This window comes from Pseudorca crassidens, chromosome 1 (genome assembly GCF_039906515.1).
Source record: "Pseudorca crassidens isolate mPseCra1 chromosome 1, mPseCra1.hap1, whole genome shotgun sequence".
NCBI classification, from domain to species: Eukaryota; Metazoa; Chordata; class Mammalia; order Artiodactyla; family Delphinidae; genus Pseudorca; species Pseudorca crassidens.
This window is the reverse complement of record NC_090296.1, coordinates 37,783,056-37,798,855: the sequence shown is the minus strand read 5'-3', so window position 1 is coordinate 37,798,855 and position 15,800 is coordinate 37,783,056. Positions and strand designations below refer to the sequence as shown.

Sequence of the window (15,800 nt, the reverse complement as noted above, 5' to 3'; positions counted from 1 at the left end):
TGCACTAAATGCAAAGAGAGGACAGCTAAAGGGGCTGAGGACCAGATACGGCCTAAGAACAATCCTTTGTCCCAAGTTTCCTCCAGAGTTCACTCCATAGGAACAGCTTCCAATTCTCCTCCTCTTCAACATGAACATAAATATGAAAAAAAATGTGTATGGTATGCTACATAGCCATCTTCCTTGTTGGCATCAAAGACAAAACAAAAAGTCCTGAGTGACTCACTCTACAGCCGTATTAAAAATTGTGCTGAAGAATCTGCAATGCTTGGTCAGCTGTTAGGAGTTAAACTATAGACCAACTTCAGGTGGTAGCTTATCACTGAGAAGATAATTATTGGAATGATGAATTTCTTTTAAACAGTTCTTCATTTGAACTTTGTCAGTCTTCTTTTTTCATACACTGCACAACCAGAAAGAAAGGAAATCCTACTCTCCTTCTTGCTAGCCTTTAATTTTAATAATTTCTTAGCCTGAGTAAAGGTTTGTTTTATCACTTAGTTTTAAGATCCTATATAGTTTCTTTTTAAAAGAGATTTTGGAAATGCAAGACCCAGAAGAAACTTCAACCTATTCATTGAGGCAATATATACTAACTAATGTAGAATAGAAACAGCTTCACATCTGAATACACATTCACATCTGAATACAACAGCTTTTCATATTGTATGACTAACTTAAATATTATTCATATTATAAGAGGGAAAATTAATGACTTTGTTTCTCCTCCTATCAACCAAGGGCACGTGATCAAATATCTCCTCTGTCTGTAAACCAATTAAGTAACCACGGGTCTAAGAATAACGCATTGTATAAAGGACAAAACCACACAATCATCCCAATAAATGCAGAAAAATCATTTGACAAAATCCAACACATTTTAATGATAAAAACACTCAACAAACGTAGAAGCGAATTTCCTCAACCTGATAAAGGACATCTACAAAAAACCCATAGCTGAAAACGTATTTAATGGTAAAAGACTGAACCCCCCACCACCACCACCTAAGATCAAGAACAAAAGAAGGATGTCTGTTTCTCACGACTTTCTTTCAATACTGCACTGGAAGTTTGAGTCAAGGCAATAGACAAGAAAAATAACTTAAAAGCATCCAGATTAGAAAGGAAGAAGTAATACCTCAACATAATAAAGGCTGTATATGACAAACCCACAGCTACACACAACATCATACTCAATGGTGAAAAGCTGAAAGCATTCCTTCTAAGATCAGGAACAAGATAAGTATGCCCACTCTTGCCACTTTTATTCAACATAGGTTTGGAAATCCTAGACACAGAAATCAGAGAAGATAAAGAAATAAAAGGAATCCAAATTCAAAAGGAAGAAACAAAACTGTCACTGTTTGCAGATGACATGATACTATACATACAAAATCCTAAAAACACCACCAGAAAACTACTAGAGCTCATCAATGAATTTGGTAAAGATGTAAGATAAAAATTAAAATAAAGAAATCTGTTGCATTTCTATACACTAAATAAACTATCAGAAAGAGAAATTAAGGAAACAATCCCATTACCATCACATCAAAAAGAAAAAAATGCCTAGAAATAAACCTACCAAAAATTATGAGACACCGATGAAAGAAATTGAAGACAACACAACAGATGGAAAGATATCCCATGTTCTTGGATCAAAAGAATTAATATTATTTAACATGAGCATACTAACCAAGGCAGTCTACAGATTCAATGCAATCTCTATCAAATTACCAATGGCATTATTCACAGAACTAGAACCAATAATTTTAAAATTTGTATGTAAACACAAAAGACCCCAAATAGCCAAAATGATCTTGGGAAAGAAGAACAGAGCTGGAGGAATCATGTGCCCTGACTTCAGACTATACTACAAAGCTACAGTAATCCAAACAGTATGGTACTGGCACAAAAACAGACATGTAGACCAATGGAATAGGATAGCAAGCCCAGAAATAAACCCATGCACTTATGGTCTATTAATCTACTACAGAGGAGGAAAGAATATACAATGGAGAAAAGACAGTCTCTTCAATAAGTGGTGCTGGGAAAACTGGACAGCTACATGTAAAAGAATGAAATTAGAACATCCTCTAATACCATATATAAAAATAAACTCGAAATGGATTAAAGACCTAAATGTAACACCAGATACCATAAAATCCCTAGAGGAAAACATAGGCAGAATGCTCTTTGTCATAAATCACAGCAATAATTTTTTGGATGGGTCTCCTACAGTAATGGAAATAAAAGCAAAAATAAGCAAATGGTACCTAATTAAACTTAAAATCTTTTGCACAGCAAATGAAACCATAAACAAAACGAAAAGACAACCTACAGATTGGGAAAAAGTATTTGCAAATGATGTGACTGACAAGGGTTTAATTTCCAAAATATACAAACAGCTCATATAGCTCAATATCAAAAAAACAAAAAACCCAATTTAAAAAAATGGGCAGAAGGGCTAAATAGACATTTCTCCAAAGAAGACATACAGATGGCCAAAAGGCACATGAAAAGGTGCTCAATATCTCTAATTATTAGAGAAATGCAAACCAAAACTACAGTGAGGTATCACCTCTCACAGGTTAGAATGGCCTTCATCAAAAAGTCTACAAATTATAAACGCTGGAGAGGGTGTGGAGAAAAAGGAACCCTCCTACACTGTGGGAACGTAAATTGGTGCAGCCACTAAAGAGAACAGTATGGAGGCTCTTTAAAAAACTGAAAATAAAGTTACCATATGATCCAGCAATCCCACGCCTGGGCATATATCTGGAAAAGATGAAAACTCTAATTGGAAGAGATACATGTACCCCAATGTTCATAGCAGCACTATTTACAATAGCCAGGACATGGACAACTTAAACGTCCATCAACAGATGAATGGATAAAGAAGATGTGGTATATATATACAGTGGAATATTACTCAGCCATAAAAAAGAATGAAATAATGCCATTTGCAGCAACATGTATGGACATAGAGATTATCATGCCAAGTGAAGTAAGTCAGAAAGAGAAAGACAAATGCCATATGATATCACTTATATGTGGAATCTAAAAAAAATGATACAAATGAACTTATTTTAAAAACTCAGAGCCATAGAAAACAAACTTATGGTTACCAAAGGGTGGAGGAGGGAGGATTAATTATGAGTTTGGGATTCACTGATGCACACCACTGTATATAAAATACACAACAAGGACCTACTGTATAGTACAGGAAACTATAGTAATATTTTGTAATAACTTATATGGGAAAAGAATCTGAAAAAGAATATATATATATATATATACCTATATCTATATATCACTTTGCTGTACACCTGAAATGAATACAACATTGTAAATCAACTATACTTCAATAAATAAATAAATAGAAAGGAAGAAGTAAATCTCTTTGCCAATAACATGGTCTTGTATAGAGAAAATCTTATGGAATACACACACAAACACACACACACAGGAAAACCTATAGGAGCTAATAAACAAGTTCAGCAAGGTTAGCAGGACACAAGATTGACATAGAAAAATCCACTATATTTCTATTCTCTGAAAATGAACAATCCAAAAACAAAATTAGGAAACAGTTCTCTTTCCAATGCATAAATAAGAATAAAATACTTAGAAATGAAGAAATAAATTTAACAAAAAAATGTAAGACATTCACTAAAAACTGCAAAATATTTTTTGAAAGAAATTAAAGACCTAAATAAATGGAAAGATGCCCCATATTCATGGATTAAAGACTTAATATGACAGTATTCCCCAAATTGATCTACAGATTCAACATAATCCCTATCAAAATCTCAGCTCCCTTTTTTACAGAAACCAACAAACCAATCTTAAAATTCATATCGAAAAGTAAGGGACCCAGAGTAGCCAAAACAGTCTTGAAAATAAAAAGAAAGTTTGAGGACTCACATTTCAAAACTTACTACAAAGCTACAGTAATTAGGACAGTGTGGTACTGGTATGAGAATAGACATATAGACCAGTGAAATAGAATTGAGAGTCCAGAATTAAATGAATACATTTATGGTCAATTGATTTTTTTTGCAAAATTGTCAAGACAACTCAATGGGAGAAAGAATAATCTTTTCAACATGTGGTGCTGGGACAACAAGTGGATCTTCATATGAAAAAGAATGAATTTGACTACTATACATAAAATAGATAACTAATAAGGACTTACTTATTATATATATAGTATAGTACAGGGAACTCTACTCAATACTCTGTAATGACCTATATGGGAAAAGAATCTAAAAAAGTGTGTATATGTATAACTGATTCACTTCACTGTACAGCAGAAACTAACACAACATTGTAAATCAACTATACTCCAATAAAATTTTTTAAAAACAGAATGAATTGGGACCCCCTAACTCACACTTACAGAAAAATTAGTCAAAATGCATAAATCGTACCAATGTTTTCTTAGGTCAGTCTCCCACGGCAATAAAAATAAAAGCAAAAATAAACAAATGGGACCTGATGAAACTAACAAGCTCTCGTACAGCAAAGGAAACCATAAACAAAATGAAAAGACAACCTACAGGATGGGAGAAAATATTTGTAAATGACGTGACCGACAAGGGCTTAATTTACAAAATATACAAACAGCTCACAGAACTCAACAACCAAAAAACAAACAATCCAATCGAAAAATGGGCAGAAGACCTAAATACATCTCTCCAAAGAAGACATATAGATGGCCAAAAAGCACATGAAAATATGCTTAACATCACTAATTATTAGAGAAATGCAAATCAAAAGTACAATGAGGTATCATCTCACATGGCTCAGAATGGCCATCATTAAAAAGTCCACAATTCATTAGGATTTATACTTAAGATATGAAAAACTATTACATGTATATTTGTCTCCAATAAAAAGTTTTTTAAAAAGTCTACAAATAACAAATGCTGGAGAGGGTGTGGAGAAAAGGGAACCCTCCTACACTGTTGGTGGGAATGTAAATTGCTGCAGCCACTATGTAAAACAGTATGGAGGTTCCTCTAAAAACTAAAAATAGAGTTGCCCATATAATCCAGCAATCCCATTCCTGGGCATATATCTGGACAAAACTATAAAAAAGAATGAAATAATGCCATTTGTAGCAACATGAATGGACCTAGAGATTATCATACTAAGTAAGTCAGAAAGAGAAAGTCAATTACCATATGATATCATTTATATGTAGAATCTAAAAAAAGCGTACAAATGAACTTATCTACAAAACAGAAACAGATTCACAGACATAGAGAAGAGACTTGTGGTTGCCAAGGGGAAGGGAGTGTGGGGGAGGAATGGATTGGGAGTTTTTGATTAGCAGATGCAAACTATTATACATAGAATGGATAAACAAGGCCCTACTGTATAGCACAGGGAACTATATTCAATATCCTGTGATAAACCATAATAGAAAACTATATAAAATAGAATGTATGTATATGTATAACTTAATTTGCTGTACAGAAAAATTAACACAACATTGTAAATCAACTATACTTCAATAAAATAAAATTTTTTTAATTAGTCAAAATGGATCAAAGACAAAAATTTAAGTACTAAAACAATAACTATTAAAAGAAAACATACGTGTAAATCTTTGTGATACTGGATTAGGCAATGGTTTCTTTGATATAACACCAAAGACACAAATGACAACAACAAAAATAAGATAAACTTCATCAAAATTAAAAGATTTTGGAAACCAGCCTGGAAGTTGCTCAGAAGTAACTTCAAAAAGTTAAACATAGAGTTACTTTACGACCCAGCAATTCTACTCCTAAGGCATATACCTAAGAGAAATAAAACATACAGTCATATAAAAACTCATATAAGAATGCTCATAGCAGCTTATTCATAAAGTCCCCTGCAAAGGAAACAACCCAATGTTCATCAACTGATGAATGGATAAATAAAATGTGGTGTATCCTTATGATGGAATATTATTCAGCAATACAAAAAATGAAGTACTGATTCATGCTAAACAGTGATGAATCTTGAAATCATTGCGCTAAATGAAAGAAGTCAGACACAGAGGCCGTATATTGTATGTATCATTTCATTCATATGAAATGTCCAGAAAAGGCAAGTCCACAGAGAAAGAAAGTAGATTGCCAGAGACTGGAGAAAGTGGAATGGGGAGTAACTCCTAACAGACATGGGGTTTCTTTAGGGGTTGATGGAAACATTCTGAAATTAGAGAGCGGTGATGCTTGCACAACCTTGTGAATATACTAAAAGCTACTGAATTGTATATTGCAAAAGGGTGAATTTTAATGAAATGAAAATTATATCTCAGTAAAAAATGTTTTTTTAAATATAATTTTGAGTCTGTATTTAAAATTCCATTAGATTTAAATTCTGTGATCAATCAGGATATGAGGTTCATATATTATTTGCAAGCTTATGACAAATGACATTTTTGAAAACAAACTAGAAAATTCCCTACCTTAGAAGGTTTTCTAGTTCTATAATTCTTCTAGTTAGATCCCAGTTGCCTCTTTCAAGACTCTGAATATTGATGTTTTTCAAAGATTTAATTCTGGTGAGAGAAGCAACAAGTTCTTCTAGGTCCTTGATATCATCTTTCAGGGACATTATGTGGAATGACTTGCACATTCTTTTCTTTGTAACTTTCTAGCTCATTCTTCATCTCTTGCAATGAAGTTTCTTTTATGAAAAGTTTGTTTCGAAGATTTCTTAGCTAATGAGAAAGGAAAAGTGTTATTTAAAAATCATTTATAAATTTGGTTTTAGAAACTTCATGATTTTAAATCATTATGAGTATTTGTGTGTGTGTTAGTTTCTGCTTTATAACAAAGTGAATCAGTTATACGTATACGTATGTCCCCATATCTCTTCCCTCTTGCATCTCCCTCCCTCCCACCCTCCCTACCCCACCTGTCTAGGTGGTCACAAAGCACCTAGCTGATCTCTCTGTGCTATGCGGCTGCTTCCCACTAGCCAACTATTTTACGTTTGGTAGTGTATATATGTCCATGCCACTCTCTCACTTTGTCCCAGCTTACCCTATCCCTTCCCCGTAGTCTCAAGTCCATTCTCTAGTAGGTCTGCGTCTTTATTCCCGTCTTGCCCCTAGGTTCTTCATGACCATTTTTTTTTTTTTTTTTAGATTCCATATATATGTGTTAGCATATGGTATTTGTTTTTTTCTTTCTGACTTACTTCACTCTGTATGACAGACTCTAGGTCCATCCACCTCACTACAATTAACTCAATTTCGTTTTGTTTTATGGCTGAGTAATATTCCATTGTATATATGTGCCACATCTTCTTTATCCATTCATTTGTTGATGGACACTTAGGTTGCTTCCATGTCCTGACTATTGTAAATAGAGCTGCAATGAACATTTTGGTACATGACTCTTTTTGAATTACGGTTTTCTCAGGGTATATGCCCAGTAGTGGGATTATTATGAGTATTTAAATTATACATTATTATACAATAAAATGAAGACTTCTGAATCTCCTAACAGTAAATTCCAATGTTAAATACATTTAAAAAATCATGTCAAATTGACACATAGGGTTTGGAATAAGTGATTTTATTCTCATCAACATTAACTTTGTTTAAATCTTGTTATAAAAGTAAATTAGACAAATAATTAATTTTATAATTTCTAGCAGAAAAGAAATACTTTATGCTTTGGCTGTGGATGTTTTGTTTTATGATGGGTTGTAAAAGGGAATGTGGTCACAGGCCGCTCTTCTAAAGAGCAGCCTATGTTTATACCACTTGGTTCCTGGCCTTATTTGTGCTGATCAGAGAAATGGGTAGAGGGAAGAGTCAAGAGAAAGAGCCAGGCTTAAATTGATTATATATATATTTTAAGGCAACTAAAGGAAAGAAGAGATCATAAAGCTATAAAGAGAAACAAGAATGATATGAGACATCACATGACATAAAAGAGCCACCAATGGCTGCCACTGGGGGAAGAGTCCAAAAAGGATCGGAGAGGCAAGGGGCACAGCTGCTGTGAGGTAAGTTATTTATCTCTTGGTAGCCATGTAAAAAGTCTCTGCTGGGCTTCCCTGGTGGCGCAGTGGTTGAGAGTCCGCCTGCCGATGCAGGGGACACGGGTTCGTGCCCCGGTCGGGAAGATCCCACATGCCGCGGAGCGGCTAGGCCTGTGAGCCATGGCCGCTAAGCCTGCGCGTCCGGAGCCTGTGCTCCGCAACGGGAGAGGCCACGACAGTGAGAGGCCCACGTACCACAAAAAAAAAAAAAAAGTCTCTGCTCTTCTACCTGATAAGTGAAGAAAGTTCACTAGATGAAGAAAATTGAGGCACTGCTGACATTCAAGGGTCAATTATCTTTTAATTTAATCTAATTTGTTCAAATTTCTTAATAGGCTGTGTGTAAACCTGATGAACTAGTAAGAAAGTAAAGCCAAATTTCTTCTTTTTATTGTTATTTAAAAAAATTTTTATTGCAGTATAGTTGGAGAGTTCCCTGTGCTGTACAGTAGGTCCTCATTAGTTATCTATTTTATACATAGTATCAATAGTGTATATATGTCAATCCCAATCTCCCAATTAATCCCACCCGCCCCTTCCCCCTTGGTACCCATACATTTGTTCTCTACGTCTGTGTCTCTATTTCTGCTTTGTAAATAAGATCATCTATACCAATTTTTTCAGATTCCACATGTATGCATTAATATACAATATTTGTTTTTCTCTTTCTGACTTTACTTCACTCTGTATGACAGTATTTAAGTCCATTCACGTCTCCACAAATGACTCAATTTTGTTCTTTTTTATGGCTGAATAATATTCCGTGTATATATGTACCACATCTTCTTTATCCATTCCTCTGTTGATGGACATTTAGATTGTTTCCATGTCCTGGCTATTGTAAATAATGCTGCAATGAACATTGGGGTGCATGTGTCTTCTTTTTTTTAATATAAATTTATTTATTTATTTTTGGCTGTGTTGGGTCTTCGTTGCTGCATGCAGTCTTTTTATGTAGTTGTGGCGAGTGGAGGCTACTCTTCTTTGCAGTGTGCAGGCTTTTCATTGCAGTGGCTTTTCTTGTTGTGGAGCACGGGCTCTAGAGCACAGGCTCAGTAGTTGTGGCACACAGGCTTAGTTGCTCCGCGGCATGTGGCATCTTCCCAGACCAGGGCTCGAACCTGTGTCCCCTGCACTGGCAGGCAGATTCTTAACCACTGCGCCACCAGAGAAGCCTGCATGTGTCTTTCTGAATTAAGATTTTCTCTGGGTATATGCCCAGTAGTGGGATTGCTTGGTCACATGGTAGTTCTATTTTTAGTTTTTTTAAGGAACCTCCATACTGTTCTCCATAGTGGCTGTATCAATTTACATTCCCACCAACAGTGCAAGAGGGTTCCCTTTTTTCCACACCATCGCCAGCATTTATTGTTTGTAGATTTTTTGATATTGGCCATTCTGACCGGTGTGAGATGATATTTCATTGTAGTTTTGATTTGCATTTCTCTAATAATTAGTAATGTTGAGCATTTTTTCATGTGTTTGTCGGCCACCTGTATATTTTCTTCGGACAAATGTCTATTTAGGTCTTCCGTCTATTTTTTGATTGGGTTGTTTGTTTTTTTGATATTGAGCTGCATGAGCTGTTTGTATATTTTGGAGATTAATCCTTTGTCAGTTACTTCATTTGCAAACATTTTCTTCCAAGATGAGGGTTGTCTTTTCATCTTGTTTATGGTTTCCGTTGCTGTGCAAAAGCTTTTAAGTTTAATTAGGTCCTATTTGTTTAGTTCTGTTTTTATTCTCATTACTCTAGGAGGTGGCTAGAGTGTTCTGCCTATGTTTTCCTCTAAGAGTTTTATAGTGTCTGGCCTTACATTTAGGTCTTTAATCCATTTTGGGTTTATTTTTGTGTATGGTGTTAGGGAGTGTTCTAATTTCATTCTTTTACATGTAGCTGTCCAGTTTTCCCAGCACCACTATTGAAGAGGCTGTCTTTGCTCCATTGTATATTTTGGCCTCCTTTGTCATAAATTAGTTGACCATAGGTGCGTGGGTTTATCTCTGGGCTTTCCATCTTGTTCCATTGATCTATATTTCTGTTTTTGTGCCAGTACCATACTGTCTTGATTACTGTAGCCCTGTAGTATACAGTCATGGAGGCTGATTCCTCCAGCTCCGTTTTTTTTTTCCTCAGAATTGCTTTTGCTATTTGAGGTCTTCTGTGTTTTCATACAAGTAAAAGTTTTTGTTCTAGTGTTGTGAAAAATGTCATTGGTAATTTGATAGGGATTGCACTGAATCTGTAGATTGCTTTGGGTAGTCTAGTCATTTTCACAATATTGATTCTTCCAATCCAAGAACATGACATATCTCTCTATCTGGTTGTGTCATCTTTGATTTCTTTCATCAGAGTCTCATAGTTTTCTGCGTACAGGTCTTCTGCCTCCTTAGGCTTATTCCTAGGTATTTTATTCCTTTTGTTGCAACGGTAAATTGGATTGTTTCCTTAATTTCTCCTTCTGATCTTTCTTTGTTAGTGTATAGGAATGCAAGAGATTTCTGTGTATTAATTTTGTATCCTGCAACTTTACTAAATTCATTGTTTAGCTCTAGTAGTTTTCTGGTGGCATCTTTAGGATTTTCTATGTACAGTATCATGTCATCTGTAAACAGTTTCAGTTTTACTTCTTCTTTGCCAGTTTGGATTCCTTTTATTTCTTTTTCTTGACTTCCAAAAGTATGTTGAATAATAGTAGCAAGAGTGGGCACCCTTGTCTTGTTCCTGATTTTAGAGGAAATGCTTTCATTTGACTTTGTAAAACAGCATATGCTTTATAACCAGAAAAAAGTTCAAGAATACTCTGTTACTGAATAAAATTATATTAATTAGAAATGCTATAATTCCCAGCAGCAAAGGAGGTACGAAGATCAAGCATTTAAAATTAAATTTTTAATACAGTATGTGTATACGTCGGTGTCTAAATCATTCTGTGGAATTCAATGAAATAAACCTTATATGTTCTCAAAACATACCTTTATGTATTTTCTAATCATACTGCTATTTAAAAAACACATCCCCATGAAGCCAGTAATTTTATAGAGAAAGAAAATATGGAAGAGTGGAAAGACCTCAAAATCTGGAGGAACAAGACAGATTGTGGCCAAGACAAATAAGTTAAATTTTCTTAACTGCCTTACATTCTGGTTGTAAGAAATAAAAATAACATATATCAAGGGCCTAGCATAGTGTCTGGCACATATTAGAATATAACTATACACTAAATTATAAGCATATGCTAAATTGCAGATGTACACTAAATTGCAGTTTGTGCTCCCTTGGAACTTGAAATTAAGTCATCCAAAAAAGCACTCCACAAACTTTGCTAATTAGCTGCAGAAGCAACTAAAGTATCTGAAATGGAGCAGGGTGGTGCTCAAATAAGGTCGTGAAGATGAAGTGAAAGATTTGAGCTCAGGCTAAAACCCATTTCTCCTCTTCATTGCCCAGCCACACTGACAGTAAGAACTCTCTGTGCTCATTCTTTATCTACTATTAATCAATTTTTATATCATTCCATCTCTCATCCTTTATGCCTCACCATGGAAACTCTTCTCTTATGTCAGATTCAACACTTCTTTTCAGTTGTCATCATATTCCACATGTCACTGAAGCTTTTGACACCATTGGCCATGCTCTTTTGCTGGGTACAGTCATTGGCACTTGGTATCCATTCCCGTTCCTGATGTCTCCTTGTTCCATAGAACTAGAAATAAAACTGTTATTTTCCAGACTCGTTTTTGGAGGCTGGGATTCTCTAGGTCAATGGTTCTCAAACTTTAGCATGCTTCAGAGTGCCCTGGAAGTCTTCTTTAAAAACAGATTGCTAGACCTACCCCCAGAGTTTCTAGTTTGGCCTGGGACTAAGAATTTGGTTTTTTTGTTTTTTGTTTTTTTTGCGGTACGCGGGCCTCTCACTGTTGTGGCCTTTCCCGTTGCGGAGCACAGGCTCCGGACGCGCAGGCTCAGCGGCCATGGCTCACGGGCCCAGCCGCTCCCGCAGCATGTAGGATCTTCCCGGACCGGGGCACGAACCCGTGTCCCCTGCATCGGCAGGCGGACTCTCAACCACTGCGCCACCAGGGAAGCCCAAGAATTTGTATTTTTACCAAGCTTCCAGGTGATGTTAATGTTGGAGAGTAAGTACACTTTTTTTAATGTTGGAGAGTACGTATACACTTTGAGACCCATGCTTTATGTAAAGTGGGCTGCACCAAAGAGAGATGCATTCTCATTAAATTTAAATTAAAGGAGAAAAGACCATCTTCCCACTGCTATTTCTGCTGGTAATCAAGTTCAAGGAGAAAAAACATTCTCCTTGGAGAATGGACAAAAAAAACATTCCCTGACCTGTTCACCAGTTTTGTGGAAGTTGAGAGACAGCTGTGGCTGTGCAAGAAATGCTCAATGGCAGTAGCAGCAAATTCTGGACCTTCAGATCTCATCTACAGTGGTGTGTCTTTGAACACATTCATCCAACGCTGGCCCCAGCTCCCACACAAAGACTTCCCAATCATTTTGTATACATGTAATTCTCTGTATTAAATAATTTTTTTTGGAAAAGTCAGAGTGGTTTCTGTTTTCTGCAGTGACTCCATGACTGATCCTTGGCTTTCATGAAACCATCTATCTCCTTTTTATCTCCATCCCTGATTTTCTTTCCATTAGTGCCGGTATCAAAGAACAATGCAAACCTGGATGTGACAAATTCTATGTTGTGTTTTGTTTTCCTTTAAATGACCATAAGAGAGGTAAATTTTTGAAATGAATTTTACAATTTAGAAGCCAGATAAAGCTTCTCAGCGTGAAGTAGAATCTTCAGAATTCAATAAACTCTTCATGGTCAGCACCATAGCCTCCAGGGTTGCACTGACTTCATCATTTAGATTGCTTTTTAATGCCATTTCCAGCACATGGCCAATCTTCTTTATAAAATATTGTTCCATTTCCCCCAAAATATGCATATTAAAAGATGTTCTATAGTTTTGATCCTTGAGCAATCCTCATAGAATAAATATAACCTTCCTACCATAGAGGAAATGGAAATGGCTTACAGTCTGGTTGATAACGAAATGTTTTAAGTCTTTTTACCTTGTACTAAACTCTAGGATCAGATTTTTTACCCCCTTCTTACTTTTCACACAAGTGAAACTTTTACTCCTTGTGTAAAGGAATTATTCTTTTATGGCATTTCTTGAGCACTTCCACTCTTCATTCGTCAGTTTCTATTTATTATCAAAATATGTGATTTGCTTCACCTCTGAGTCTATGTATTACAACTCAGATCCTGTCTTAAGACCTATTTATTTAATCACAAATTAATTTACTTAAAATAATGGGTTAGATATTCTATGAAAGATCTATTTAGAAAATACCTCTTAATAGCAAGTTCAAATGTTTAAAAAATGGAAAGTGGGAGCCCCCTGGTGGCCTAGTGGTTAGGATTCTGAGCTTTCACTGCTGTGGCCTGCGTTCAATCCCTGGTCAGGGAACTGAGATCCCGCAAACAGTGCAGTGTGGGGAAAAAAAAAAGTTTAAAATTCATTTATATGTAAATTGATTCATTTAAAAATATGTTAATTAGATCAGAGTCATTTTTTACTCACCCTTTTGTTTTTAACTCTCCCCCTCAAGTCATTTGGTCTGTTCATTGTACTTCTAATGTCTTTCATATCTACCCCTTTCTTCCCATTTATCTTTGTCTTGTTTCAGGGCTTCATTGTCTATCTCATGCACTGTTTGTTGTAAGACATCGTACTTGGTCTTCCCACCTCCAATCTAGCAACCCTCTGAGCCATTCTTTATTCAACAGACAAGGCTTAGTGTCTTCTGTGTTTCAGGCATGTGCTAGGCTCTGGGGATCCTGAGAAGATTAAGAACTCTCAAAAATTTCCCAGCTCACTAGGGAGACCAATTTTGAAACAACTAGAATATACCATAACAGGTGCAATAACAGTGGTATGAGCAGAACGTTCCAAGAACACAAGTAAAGAATATCTATTCTACCCTTAGCTGTTTCAGATCATATAATATCACTTCTCCTCAAAACCCTGTGTTGGGGACTTCGCTGGTGGGGCAGTGGTTAAGAATCCGCCTGCAGGGGACACGGGTTCGATCCCTGGCCCTGGAGGATCCCACATGCTGCAGAGCAACTAGGCCCATGCACCACAACTACTGAGCCCACGTGCCACAACTGCTGCAGCCTGCGCGCCTAGAGCCTGTGCTCCGCAACAAGAGAAGCCACAGCAATAAGCCCGCACACCGCAACGTAGAGTGGCCCCTGCTCGCCACAACTAGAGAAAAGCCCGCGTGCAACAACGAAGACCCAGTGCAGCCAAAAATTTAAAAAATAAAATTAAATAATTAATTAATTAAAAAAAACCAACAAAACACTGTGATGATTCCCCATCAACCTCAAACTCATTATAGCATGTTATTCTGGCTACTTCATTGACTCCAACCTACTTTTACAGTTCTACACCCCTATCTTCAGTTATTTATTTTATTTATTTTTTTGGCCATGTCGCACGGCATGTGGGATCCTAGTTCCCCAACCGGGGATCGAACCTATGCCCCCTGAAGTGGAAGCGCAGAGTCTCAACCACTGGACCACCAGAGGAGTCCTCCTACACCCCTATCTTCAACTTCTATGCCCTTCAAGTTTCACCTTAACTGCCCCTACCTCCAAGAAGCCTATGCTCAGAGTTTACCTGGTATTTCCTTTCATTGTATATGCCTAACTCCCCACCTTCTAATTATTTTGTGGATGAGAATCATGGTTAATTTATTTTTATATCCTCACCTCCCAAGTGCCTTATTTTAGTAATTTTCACATGGCAGAACCTAAACAAATGCTGAGCTGAAACTTGATTCCTATCAAATGATCCCAATTTCTGGTAATCACAATAATTGCTCAAGTCTGTCAGCATTATCTTCATTATTTTAACCAGTAAGTCAGGGGGTTCTCTGAACTGCAGTGGTTCAGCGATACCATGTAAATAATGAATGTCCCCTGGAGTTGTGTAATGCAGTGGTCCCATTTCGCTATACTAGGATGTAAGAACTATGTTTTAAGATCTTATTTTTAGTTATCTTATTGTTAGGGTATTTTTAAGATAATATTAGGTTTCTTGAAAAGTACTTAAGGTAGCATGAGTCTCAGACTCACACAACATTGATTCTAGATCTAGTTTAATTTTCCTTTTAATGACCAAACCTTGTCAATTAGTCCTCCAGAGGACTTGACAGTTCTAGTTTTTACTTCCTCCAGATAAACAGTGATTTGCAAACTCTAAGATTTAAAAACACTCCTTCATGAGAAAGACAAATATCATATGATAACGCATATATGTGGAATCTTAAAAAAGGGTACAAATGAACTTATCTACAAAACAGAGATCGAGTTACACATGTAGAAAACAAATTTACAATTACCAGGGGTTAAGGGGGAGAGGAATAAATTGGGAGATTGGGATTGACATATACACACTGCTATATATAAAATAGATAACTAATAAGGCCCTGCTGTATAGCGCAGGGAACTCTACTCAATACTCCATAATGACCTATGTGGGAAAAGAATCTAAAAAAGGATGGATACGTGTATATGTATAACTGATTCACTTTGCTGTACACCTGAAACTAACACAACATTGTAAATCAACTATACTCCAATAAAAATTTAAAAAAAGTCTGACACATGTAGTGGAATATTTAGGAAAGTCCAAAAAATTACAGCTATGTAACG

General features: G+C 36.2%; 1 protein-coding gene across 1 annotated transcript in view; it reads right to left on the bottom strand.

Moving 5' to 3' along the window:
* The window catches only part of LOC137203338 (coiled-coil domain-containing protein 170-like), a 33,560-nt gene extending 20,561 nt beyond the window's left edge, over positions 1–12,999 (bottom strand). The window contains 3 exon segments of the mRNA XM_067699695.1: positions 6,464–6,625; positions 6,627–6,718; positions 12,904–12,999. Coding sequence (XP_067555796.1) covers positions 6,464–6,625; positions 6,627–6,718; positions 12,904–12,999 — 350 coding nt within the window.
* Positions 13,000–15,800: the final 2,801 nt, after the last annotated feature.